Source organism: Ixodes scapularis, unplaced genomic scaffold (genome assembly GCF_016920785.2).
Source record: "Ixodes scapularis isolate PalLabHiFi unplaced genomic scaffold, ASM1692078v2 PGA_scaffold4__175_contigs__length_147842914, whole genome shotgun sequence".
NCBI classification, from domain to species: domain Eukaryota; kingdom Metazoa; phylum Arthropoda; class Arachnida; order Ixodida; family Ixodidae; genus Ixodes; species Ixodes scapularis.
Window position 1 is genome coordinate 70,854,958 of NW_024609879.1, and position 13,010 is coordinate 70,867,967.

General features: G+C 42.0%; 1 protein-coding gene across 1 annotated transcript in view; it reads left to right on the plus strand.

Moving 5' to 3' along the window:
* The first annotated feature begins 1,111 nt into the window (after positions 1 to 1,111).
* LOC115329267 (venom metalloproteinase antarease-like TfasMP_A) overlaps positions 1,112 to 13,010 on the plus strand; it is a 35,736-nt gene continuing 23,837 nt past the window's right edge. Inside the window, exons 1-5 of the mRNA XM_040217999.2 lie at positions 1,112 to 1,157; positions 3,522 to 3,596; positions 5,777 to 5,898; positions 10,473 to 10,547; positions 10,618 to 10,763. Coding sequence (XP_040073933.2) covers positions 1,112 to 1,157; positions 3,522 to 3,596; positions 5,777 to 5,898; positions 10,473 to 10,547; positions 10,618 to 10,763 — 464 coding nt within the window. The remainder of the gene's footprint in view (positions 1,158 to 3,521; positions 3,597 to 5,776; positions 5,899 to 10,472; positions 10,548 to 10,617; positions 10,764 to 13,010) is intronic.

Below are 13,010 nucleotides of genomic sequence, written 5' to 3' on the forward strand. Positions count from 1 at the left end.
TGCAACCACAATTTTCCCTCAGGGTTGGGGCTGAGAGAACTCTGGCTCACGGCGATCTTTCTTTGCATAGATTCGGATTTAAGTGTACAAAAATGACTCGCACCATCGCGCTCATTACGAATTTTTTTATAAAAATTTCGCATCACGGCTAGACCATAATGAGGTTGAGCGCCGATTCTTCAACTTCATCATGGCCAGCGAGTAAGAGAAAAAATGTAATTTGCGCTTTTTAGTTAAACAGTCAACTAATTGCCCAGTTTAGCATGTTTCCTATTGGCCCACATGGTCCCCAACCTAGATCGATTTTTAAAAACCCGAGCTTGACGGAATAAAATCACACACACACGCGGAACACTGACGTTGTTTCTGATATCTTTTAGTCCTCTTGATTTTTTTTTTCTTTTATCAAAGTCATATTCCGACCCTTTCATTACTCTGCAGCTTTCCCTTTCCCTTTAGCGGGTCGTTCGGTTGTTATTCTGTTTTCAATTTAACGTAGCTTCAATATGAAATAGTATAGTTGTCGTTGTGGTTTAAGTTATAATTACTGAGCATTTGATATTATAACTTAATCTTCCTAATTGACGTGAACAAAAACGATATTTGCATTTCAAAGTTTCTCTAGGACAAATGTCAGTCCGAAAGAAAGCATAGGAAGACTTAAGGGTCAAGGATCTTTTAAAGTAACAATTCAGATACAAACAAATTACAAAACAATGCCGACAAAAGTTCTGGTGTAGGACAATTTGATTCAAGCATGATGAATGGCTAACACCCTGGTACATCAACACGGCTTCTTAGTCAAAGCCTACCTTTTATTGCTCTGCTGAGACCACTGCCACTTGCAAACGACACAAACTAAATACCACCTATAGTCTACACAAAATTTGACACCGTCATGACAGACAGCCACTCTTTCCGGTGAAAGTTCGCATTCGTTGTGGCCTATAAAAAAACTATGTTCAGGCACAAACTCCGCCTAGGTGTTAGCATTGGAGAAGACACAAACTTGGTTTGTCGTTTTTCGCTCACGCTAGAGGATCGAATCACGTACAGATTGGCCATCAAGAAGGTTTTGTTTTCCTTCTCACGTCATTTGGATGTTCAGATAATGATTCTTCTGAAAGTGTTCTTTTTATTCTGCTACTTAGCATATGGTAATACCATTCACGTGAAGTGTTTTGATTATCTCATGTGCTTCTTTTGTTTAAGTGTGGCAGTAGACAACTAGTTTTGTGTTTACATAAAAATAAAAAAAAAACTACAACAGGTTTAAAACTTCTACAGTTGGCGTTAAGAACTTGTTCGGTCATTATCCTCGAATGATTCTAGTAACCAAACATGATGACGCCTAGACATTGTTTCCCAATATGTCGGAGCGCTGTTAAAGCCTCTATACACTCACTGAAAGTTAAACGCCGGTCGGGGGGGGGGGGGGGGGGGGGGTTAATTAGTTCCTATTTCGCGGCGTATCATGTACCCATTGCTTGATCCGTGAATATTCGGCGTCTTTATGGGCTAAATCCCAGGCGTCATTGGCTTCGGGGAGACAGTAAGATCCGCGGGACTTGCCTCGAAAAGCAATTCTTCTGTGGTCAGCAACTACAGGAGACACAGATTCGCACGCATACAGAATGGAATTGCTGAGTCATCGCACACTCTCAGTGTTTGAATGAATGTACTGGCAGATGACCACGCAAAGGAAGGCTGCGAACGCCGTAAAGCTGCCCTATTGGTGCTGCGTGATAGGAGGGTTCACACAGGCGCCCTTCCTTGCGTTTTCATGCGCTACGTCTAAGTCACCGGAATACCGGCGTCTCGAATGTCATGTGCAACTTATACTCATTTAATTGGTTGCCACGCTTCTTGCGAAGCACATATGTCTCGGCGGCTATCGATATAGGCGCCCACTACGAAGAAGCTCGGGGGAAAGGGCCCGAGGCCCGCTCTGCCGAGCTCTTCGGAAAAGCAAGTACCGTCGCCTCTGGAACCTCTGGGTGCACCTGATTAATTTCATCGGCGAGCCCTGGTCCCCGCACGTTTCGATAGCTGGCGCCCAGTGGATAAACAAAATTGTATCCACTCGCCAGCTCTGGTTGTGAGAAGAACTGGTGAGTGGATAATTTTTTTTTAACTATTCGCGCAGTCCTGTTCGAAGAATCTATGTAGTATTAGCAAATACCATGAAGGCTATGATTATAATGCAATTAAATGCAAAGCTGCAAGCGAGCTGGACAAGAATGATGAAAATAATCCTTGGAGAAGGGGAACAAGAAGGGAAAAGGACAAACGCAAATCTCCAACACAGCTAAGTGACTGGTGCGGACCAGGCGGATTTTTTCGGTCGCGCACCAGTCACCTAGCGGTGTTTAGAGATTTGTGCTTGTCCTTTGTCCCTCTTGTTCCCCTTCTCCAGGGATTATTTTAATCACCATAAAGGCTAGTGCTGGAAATTTCTTCGAAAGCCATCAGAAGTAGTTGCGAATGACGAGAGTGGCACCTCTAGCGAACCTGCAGCCTGCGGAAGTAGATTGCCTAACATGTTTTGTACCAACATTTGTTTTCCCAAACGTTGAAAAAATGTATCATGGTCAGCGCGCTTCACCTGAACACGGAAGTCGCTGATCACTACTGCAATGACAGCTAAGTTAAAGGGTCACAAAAGCACATTTGTTTAGGTATCATGTCGTCAGCATGCTCCTCCTATGCTATTCAGGGGATTACAAACGTTTGGGATGTGATGTTACTGATTCGGAAGCTCCTTGTGCCGAGGTGAAATTGCGAGTATAAAACGGGACATTTTTTTTTTTCAGTCTTGCCTTCGCAAAGCTTGATGACGTAATGGTGGAATCGAAACTACCCGCCGGCCGCTAATCGAGCGCGGCTCATAGTTTGGACACGAGAACTGCGTGAGCGCTCGACTTAGGCTTGTAACTATCAATGCCTCGGCTGGCACTCGGGTAGTGGCGCGTGTCCAACCACTGTGGAGATGAGAGTAGCCGAACTCTAACACTTGAAAAACCAAGGCAGGTTTATTCAGTTATTAACGTTAGGGAGTAATTCTGAGTAGTATTTAGCTTAAGTTAAAAAGAAAAGCGTTTCATGGCCCCTCTAAGATCGAAATATTGTTGGATGCGGAGCCCTAATAGGGTAATGGACTCGAAACTCTTTCCGTTTCTAAAACTGCCAAGGACTTCCAACGGTTTTTCCTACCCTCCCAAATCAAAACGACATCAACGTGTTGTAGTGTATACAGCGCATTTTACCAACAAAAAATATGTGATATTTCATAAAAATATTTTGTCTTGCTTCGTTCATCTAGCTAGCCAACATTAATGCAATGTTGAATTTACTTTCCTCGCTCCTAATATCTCCAAAGTAAAAACAAATCGCATAGATTTGTCCAGCGTAATGTAAATATTTTTCGATGTTCAGTTTGCGTTTTTTTTTATATTATTTGTTTCATGCCTATAATGACTGGTTCGACGGCAGCATTTAGCGAGGTGCGCCACTTTTTTCAGGTACGTCGCTGAACGAACGTCTCGATGTAGATGCAAAAAGCCCGCATGAAATACAAGTTATGGCACGTGACTCAGGTATGCATTTATTTGAAATCTCAATTGGTCTATGAATCACTGGTCTTTGTTGACGTGGGTAAACATATTAAACTTATGTTCCAATTGACGTTGCGGGAACAATATCATGATCAATGTATGAGAACAATAAAAACTGGAACAGAGTTGCTTTTAAAGTCTTCTGATCATGTAACACAAATCTTGAGCAAAAGAAAATTGAGAAGTATAGAGGTACGTTGTTTATACAGCACGAGTTCATTCTGCCTGAACATGGCGACCTTGTTACGCACTCTAGATCAGCAATTTAGCCAGTGCGGTACAACCACTATAGCCTGTGGTCTTTAATGTGCATCACGATGTAGGGATACACGACCGCACGCCGGTACGATTCTCATCCGGATCGAAACGGGCCGGGGTGGGGATTGAACCCAGGACCCCTGGGTTCTGCAGCGCGAGCTTTCGTTCCACGTGCACGCTCCGAGCTGGTGTGCGCTAGCCCGCTCGGGCACCGATCCGCCAATGTTGAGCACTAAAGCACGTAGTGGAGGGCAAGAACACACACTGAAAAGAGGACAAGGTACGCGATCGGGATGTTTAGGTGCGGTTGAGCGCGGGGGCAGTGTGTGAAGGAATAATCAACCGAAACGATACATCAGCAGCACGCAGCTATTCTCCAGGTTTAGTGGGATACGAGTTTCATAAGCGAAATAAAAAAAAAAAAAAATAGCGATCTATCTAAATTTATTTGCCGAAGCAGTATGCTACTTAGTTAGCTCAACCTCACAAATTTTGCACTTCAAGGTGGTTGGTATGTGTTGAACGATATATAATGTCCCCCCCCCCCCCAAAAAAAAAAGAAAAAGAGTGTTTCCTTGGTCGCGTTTCTGAACCTACACTTAGCGTGACTAAAAATATTTTGCATGTTTTCTTCATGTTCTGTTCAAAGAGTTTATGTTCTGAGCAGATTGAAGGTTCAAGCCTTCTACCTTCCATTTGGTTCTTGGGATAATGAAAATTATGTGTACGTGCCCACTCGCGCGGGCCGGTATACAACATATACAGAGACAGACAGGAAGAGTTATACTAGAGTTTTTAATTCATCGACCACTTAGTTAGCCGTTTTGTCTATAAAGCTTGTCGCCTCTATTCATAAACCGTACAAATGACTAAGTGCTTAAAAATGATCCATAGGCAATTCGCAAACTGTGCTTGCGTTCAGAGGTTACAATTATTCATTACTGAAGACATCCTTGTTGTTGTTGTTTCTTTGTGCTAAGAAGTCCAAAGCAAATATCAATGGCCGAAAGACACCTATGAATTTGTCTAGAACCGGCCGTAGAGACAATGGTAACAGCTTCAACGTGTTAACGAAGTTGAAAGAAAAGAAGTCCGCTGGAGGCTTTGAAGAACTACGAAAGAAAATGGACGAACTAAAAACGTCAATCGAATTTTATTCTAACAAGAAGTACGACTTTAGATAGGGGATAAATATATTATTTTAAACTGTACTTTCTACGATGAAGCCATAGTGCACTTTTCAAACAAAGATTAATAACTAAAACGACACAGAAAAAAAAATTCGAGGACACCTAAGCACTTTTTATGAATTGTGAATGAGCAAGCATTCTCGGCACCGAGAAAAGCAGAATCGGCCGTAGCGCCGTCAGGGAAGGCGGCGGTGCGCGCTCAGACTGCGCCCTAGCACCGGTCACCTAACTGCGTTCGGATATTTAGGTTTGTCCTTTGTACCCCCCCCCCCCCCCCCCCGCCCCCTTATTCTCCTTCTTTAGGGATTATTATCGTCATGCGTGTACTTTTTCATTTATTTAAATTTAAGGAGAATGCTTTTCCTTAAATTTCATTTCCCTAATTTAAGGTGAATGCTTTTTTGCAACAGTCACCAGCGAGCCAGGGTGGTCTTCGCGCGGACCGCCGCACTCCCTGCCGGCGCTGCGGCGGCTTTTGCTCCTCTCGGCGCCGAGGATGCTTTCTCCTTCACAACTCATAAGAAGTGCTTAGGTGTCCTCGAAATTTTTTTGTATGTTTTTACCTATTCATCTGTATTTGAAAAGTACTTTATATCTCCTTATTATAGAGTCTAAACAAAATCTGCAATTACCGGCTGTCCACGCATTTATTTCATGCAAACGTCCACGAGCTGATTGCATTCATTATATATGAACTTTATTATTCATTTTCAGGCATGCTTTCTTCTGGCGGTTCGGCGTATCTTGACCTTTACATATACTATGGTAAACAGCTAAAAAAACATATTTACCATAGATATCGCATATTGAAATATTTGAGAGAGTTTTTGAAGAAGGTGAGTAAATTTGAAGGGCTTTGCACAAGGTTAAGCGATAACTTTCGAGATATTGTTGTGGAATGGCTAACTAAACGAAGACGCAAGTAGAAAAGTGGTACACATCGCGATACTGTTAGCGCGAACACGACATCGGCGCATTTTCGAATTTTACTGCTAAATAGTATTATCGAGCACGAAGTGTTATCGCTTACATTATTGAACTAAATCAGCTCTTTCCATAGCAATAATAACTTGGATGACATCACTTGGTTTCAAAGAGAAAAACTGGAAAAACCGGCCATCGCTTGTTCGCGCTAACAGTGTCGCGCTCTGTTCATGTTACCTAGATCTGCGCTATTTTTGCATATTTTCCGCCGCGGGTATGCATCGCCTTCCAACGCTCTGCTTTTGCTGGCATCAAATTTCGTTCCGTTTTTCATGAAAAGTTAAAAAATCTTTAAGCCTTTCCACTCTGTTGATGAAGGATGGCCGGCCGCAAGTCGGCAAGCCAGAGTGGAAAGGCTGCCGCCATCTATGAGTGACGGCGGCAACCAGATACGTTGCTTGCCGCTGTCACTCATCGATGGCGGTAGGTGTCCAGAGCTCGGTGTATTTATTTATTTTTATTTTTTTGCGGGGGAGACAATTCTGGGGTAACTAGCCCTTAACAGCTCCGCTGTAAAAAAGTAATTGTTTGGGTTCCTATGCGGTACAACCTCATGTTTTTTTTTTTTTTTTTGCTTTGCATACGAATTTTTGCATAATTACACGCTGGGGTTTTATGTTTTTTTCTTAGTAACCCTCACAAAAGTAGTTACGTATGTCAAATGTCTATTGCCATAATAAGTTCGGCGTTGCGAATTTACAAACAGCGAAGAATCGGATAACAGGTTATGTTTAAAATAAATAATCAATTGGTAAAAAAATTTTATTCGACAGTGAGCCTTTTTACTTCCGGGGTAAGAAAATATAGTTCCAACGAACAATTGCAAAAAAAATGTAGCATACAATTATAAGTTCCTTTTAGCCCATAAATTGAGCCACTCATTTTATGTATATACCAAAGCACCACCTTATGAGGCGTCTTTTTATTTCAAAGACGCTAGCTAGCTGTCTTTACAAGGCTAACGCAACTGTCATTGCCATGCACTGAAGAGTTATCATTGTTTCCTTTCCTGAATGTCGCACTGATTACCGAGTATTGTAACGATTATATTGCTCAAAAAATAAAGAACACGAAATATATGAAATAAAAAAGTAAGGGAGAGGAAAAAGTATGTTCTCAGTCAGCAGCTCGTCAATGGAATTGTTGACTAGTCTTCTAGCATGCTGTGTCAATTTTGACAGCGCTTCATTTGATAACTTATTTTTTTATATTCTGCGATTCCTCAATAATTCGCTCTCGTGAAGCATTTATCTTTGCGAATAATAAACTGTGGAGGAAATTTCTATAAAATTGAAAACTTATGTCGACGCCCCTCTACTTTATTCTAACGAGAATAATACTAACAGTCAGTACGAGTGCAATCAAGATCTGGTTTTTAATTTGAAGTGGTGTAGCTATTGGAAGATGTGCATTAATTATGCAAAAGTGTTGTTATATTGATACTCACAAAAGGACGTCGCTTTGGTTTAATTATTTTTGCTAAAATCGAAGGATTTTAGAGGTTTCAGAGCATAAGTATATATAGCTATGTATAACAGTATGTTAAAGCTGAAGAAAGCAGTTTACCACCGGCTAAAATCTCCGTGACACTGGCAGTGCTCTTATATAAATAAATAAATTATTTCTTGGGTGTGGCTTTCTCTTTTAAAATGTTATTCACACTAAATGCAACCACGAATTTATTGTTCCGTCTTCAAAGTATTTTTTTTTTTTCACATTCAGTAATGCAATGTAACAAACTTTACGCAGGGCCTCTTCCTTCTGATCTATTAAAGTTCTGTACACCATGTACATATATGGCGCCTTACCTAGGAAGCAATGCACAGTATTTTTTGATCCTGTTCTCTTTCTTGAGCTTAAGCATATCTCGTCTTCCTCGAAACGGTACAAACAAAATCCCCCCCCCCCCCCCACCCTTAGTGCAGGAGACTAACATTTCGAGTTACATTTTCTATTTACTTTTATGCAAGTTTTATGCAAAATCAACAGCCACACATCATCAACACATATTTAATGTGACATTTTACTTTCAAAAGACTTCGTTGCCGACTTTCTTGCCCTCTATAATTTTATTATACAGCATGTAAGCGAACGCTTTTAAGACATTTTAGTTTTATTGCAAAAATCGGTTTCTCAACGTACCGCCATGCAATTTACCACAGAGGTGCAAGCAGGTGGTGAATGTTCACAGTAAAAGCAAAATCAAGGAACGAACTTACATCGTTCAAGCGGAAAAAAATGCAGAAACCTGTTTTGGGCAATTTACGCCACCACTTCGCAGACGATGCACGGGTAGCGAGAAGTGCTGCCGACAGATGGCGTACACCGCGTCCAGAGAGCGCTCTCCGATTCGGGTTTTTTTAAGGGATCGTCTGCAATCACAACCCGCATGGGCCGGCGCTCCCTCAACGTGGCGTACGTTATCTGACGGCAGCACTTCGCGCGCATCGTCTGCGAAGTGGCGGCATAGATTGCGCAGAACAGTTTTTTTTTTTTTTTTTTTTTTATAACGAGGTAAGTTAATTCTCTGATCTTTTCACAGCGCACTTCCACCACCTGCTTACACCTCTTTAGTGAATCGTAGCGCGGTACGTTGAGATGCCGATTTTTGCGAGCCGTCTAATGCGCCTTAAAATCGTTAGTTTACATGGTGTACCTTTCGTGTAGTCTTAGTTCGTAGAGTTGAGGCCCTCGCCGTGCTGCGTTGCTCTTAAGCACGGAATCAAACCAAGCGTTTTAGCAAACATTTGTAAAAAATTCCTACCCATGCGCAGAGCTAGAAACTGATTGAGAGGAGCAGACGAGAGCACTCGGTATTGTAAGAACGCCGAGCTCTGTTTCGAATGATTAGTAGGTAGACCTGAAGCTACCTGCCTTTGTCTTCACTGCACTCTCCGAACGCTTTAGAACGGGGAACGCTAACGTCCGGCGTTTGATTCTCGCATTCGAACGCGTTCTACAAGTGCAGTGGAGACAAAGGCATCTATAGCTTTATGTCTACCAACTAATCATTCCAATCAGAGCTTGGTGCTCTGACGTCCACGCGCGGTCCCGTCTCCTCCTCTCACTCCATTTCTCTGCGCATACGGTAGTTGTAAAAATAATGTCTTCTGGAACAAAGTGCCAAGCATGCAGACATTACTTATTCCACAAAACGCACTAATAAGGTAAATATTTAAGGAAAAGCTACTGGTAGACTTCTTAGTTTATGAAAATAAACGAGGTTTAATGATACACTTGCTGAACGTCATCAAAGACACTTAGATTTGTCAATTTTAGGAATAATTAAGGCACGTGTCAAGCGTGCAGATCCGCAAACTTCTGATTCTCCATAAAAAAATATTTCGTTTTATTGCTCACGTTCCACACGACAGATATGTGGAACATTTATTTTTGATCTACTGTGTCAGAAAATATTTCAGTACTTATGGCTATAAATTGTTACTTCTGTACGACTTATGAACTTTGGCGTTTATTTATTTTATTTTTTTTTTTGGCGGAACTAGCGAACCTGACTGGGTGTCAATCAGTTATCAATGTTCGTCACAGCGAATTCTGGAAGGTTCCTCCCATTCGGACAAAATATGCAGTGCAGTCTCTTTTCCATAACCTACCTACACTGCTCAACAACATTTGCGTGGATGGCATTTATATCCATTGTATAACTAAGAAAAAAAACAAAAAAAACACACTGCACACTTTTTTTGCTTTGTTTAGTTCAATATAACTGTTGTTCGCAAATTTTATGGGAATCTTTTTAAATGTATTGATAATTTTTTACAAAATGTGTTCGATTCTTTAATACAACATTTAGAAATGTTTTAGTATAATTGTTCTTTTTTTATTGCGCATTCCCAGTGCGTGCAAGGGCACCGTACACAGTGAAAGATTTTTTACCGGTGTCCTTGGTATTATGTTCCTGAAATAAAGTTCAATTTAATTCAATTCAATTCCACTCCTGCACCAGGGTCGAGGTTGGCGATGCCAAAACGTGCCTGATATTTTTATCATCCGCATTTTTGCATCAACCTTTTCCCTGCACCGATTAGAAACTTTAGCACAGCCACAGCCCTTACACGTGCTTAAGATCTACCTAAAATTCAATAATTTAGGGAGGTTCGATGACGACCACAATGTTTATAATTAGAACCATATGTTTATTTTCACTAGGTACAATTTAACGAGCACGTTAGACTGAATTATGTAGCTAATTAGGATATTTTCTGCAATGCCTAGGGTCCGTGGTGGCTGACAGTTTGTTCAAAAAAAAATAAACGGTTATTCTTCTCTTGAACACCTGATTAGCAGGAAATTTCTAAAGTCTTTCTTGAAAGACGAGGCGTGAACTGAACTAATAAATGAAGATTTAATAACAAAACTTTCTGAGTCATGGGACTATTTATTTTGATGGCTTTCTCGTTATCAGGTCAACGAAATACTGGCAACTGCCAAACCTACACTAACTGTGCAATTCAGGCTCGTTGGAGCCAGTCAGTGGAATGTAAGTTACGCTTTTCTAATTATTTTATGCAGGGGTTGTGCTCCTTTTTTTAAATATCTGACTTCCGCAGGAGGATTTCAGAGCTCTCACTAAAGACAAGCAAGCCCTAGATTCCGAACTTCTGAAAGCAGTACTCAAGGTATTCGGCAATAGGCTAGAGGTGCGCTGGCACAAGGAACGTGGAATACGCATTGATGCTGTGTTGTTAGTCACCATGTAAGTTTCATTTTTTTCCAAATATTTTCGAAAGCATGTTTTAGAACATGGTCAGATAAACACTTGCAGTCCTTAGTTCTTGCAATGAACAAAACGACATATCGTGAATATCATGCCATTGTGTTATTACGTGAAACATACTCGGTTTAACGCTGGAAACTTCAGGCATTTTTCGCAAGCTCGGCCTCAAGATTTTTCACTCCTCTCCACCCCGTTGACCACACCCTATTTACTCCTAACTACCCCATTCACTCATTGGCCTATTGACGCACGAAAGACAGCACAAAATATTGAACAATGACAGGTTGAACGAGCAGACACGACCTGCGTTGTCCTTCCTTTGTCAATTTTTGGCGCGTTTTTTCGTTAGTATGGCATCCGCAACTCGCCCAAGTTACAACTCTTATACAGATCATTGACTCTATTCCATACCATTGACTCCATCCATTCCTTCCGCCCCATGCTCAATTAGTGTTAGATTTGGTTTAGCGCTAGTTACCTCCAGGAATTCATTCTCGAGCTCTGCCTCCCCAGGACTCCCCACTCCTCTCCATTCCAGTGACTAAGGTCAGTCAGATGCCAATTTTACCGCTAAATTTAACGTGTAATTCCGCACTAAATCTAGCAGGAAAATTGATGTCACATTGCTTGATTTCACGTCACCGACACACAGATTATGTTTTCCAACAAAATATATAAGCATTGCACCGCTAAATCAATTTAGCAGGGAAATTCACAGATACGCTTTTTGTGGCTTCACTTAATTTGAAAACCTAGCCTAAAAACGATTCGCGTTGATATACTTACCAGTGAAAGCGAAAATTCAACCCAGAGTATGTTATGCCACCATTGACAAAACACTTTAAGAGATCTTAAAATGTGCTGCCCAAACTTCTCCAAATAAATATTTGAGAAAATAAACGCACCTTTTGAAGTCAATGAAAATTAAGTCAATATTTTACCTCAGTCAAGTTCACCATTTTAGTCAACCATAACTGGGTTGTCACTATCTATTTTGTCTTCAGAAAAGTTCTCCATCTTGTACATCGATGATTGTAATTGTGTATTTTTTAAAAAAGGTACGGAACCGAAATTTCAGCGCCTATTCCTTTGCGTAAACATGGTTTTCTTTGTGAAAGCAGCTCATAAACACGAATATTTTGTCGCTAAACGTAAGAAAAGCAATTTAAAACGAATAAAACGATTTCTCAATAACACCTGGTAGTTGGGGGGCCGAGCTCCGTTAGAATGTGAGACGTCGTGGGCACATCAGAAGCAGCACCGCAGCGCGGCGTGTCCTATGGAGGCGCGAGGGAACGAGCGGCGGCTGACAAACCTTTCAGTTCTAGTTCCTATTTGGCGAGATTGTAACACGTGATGACAACGATGTTGAGGATGCGGCTTTTTCTTTTATTAGGGGCGAGCTCGAAGAGTTTTCGTGCCCTAGACGAAACCCTATAAGCTTCTGCTGTTCTAAATTTTCTTCCGCCAGTTTTCCAGACGCGGTTTGGTCCTTCGCACGCACTCCATGGTACAGATGTCATGCCTGATTGTGTAAAGGCGTCTGCTCAGCCCGTATAGAGGTCGTCTCAGTCAGCCATCGTGTTAAAACCCACTGCACACGCGAGCACAGCCTCTGAGTGAAGCCGGCGATCTACCAGCACGGTTGGCAGCAGGCGCTCACAAAAGAGTACTTGGTGTTCAACTGTCTCAGGTACTTTTCTCCACGGGCGTCAAATCGTGGAAACCAGCTTGGAGTCAAGCCGCTCCCGGTAAACCAGAGTTTGTAGAGCGCCGCTGGTGCCTCGAACAAAGGGCGGCTGCCCAAGCTGCGATCATAGAGCAGGGTTTCAGCCGCGATCAGTTACTCGTTTTTGCTATACGGCAGCAGCGTTGGATTCGCTTGAGCGGCTTCAAGCCACTGGAAGACCTCCTTCTCTCGTACTCTGCTTCTCTCTTTAGCCTCCACCCTCCCACCCGTCACTGCCTCTAAGGGTATTTTTGTTTGGAATTGGAAGAGGCGCTTCTGGCACCTTGTTTGTGTCCCAGTCATGTGAGTGTGCACAGAAAATGTTTTGGCCCATCGGTTTCGATCCATGTGGCGGAGGCGTGTAAAAACTTATCTTGCTGGTTCCTTCCCTGGTTTCGAAGCTAGACCAACTTAGGTCTCCCTGGACGGATTTGTTAACCACATTTCCTTGACTGCCCAGAGCCTTTCGTCCCGCTGCTCGTATTAGTGGCTCCAGA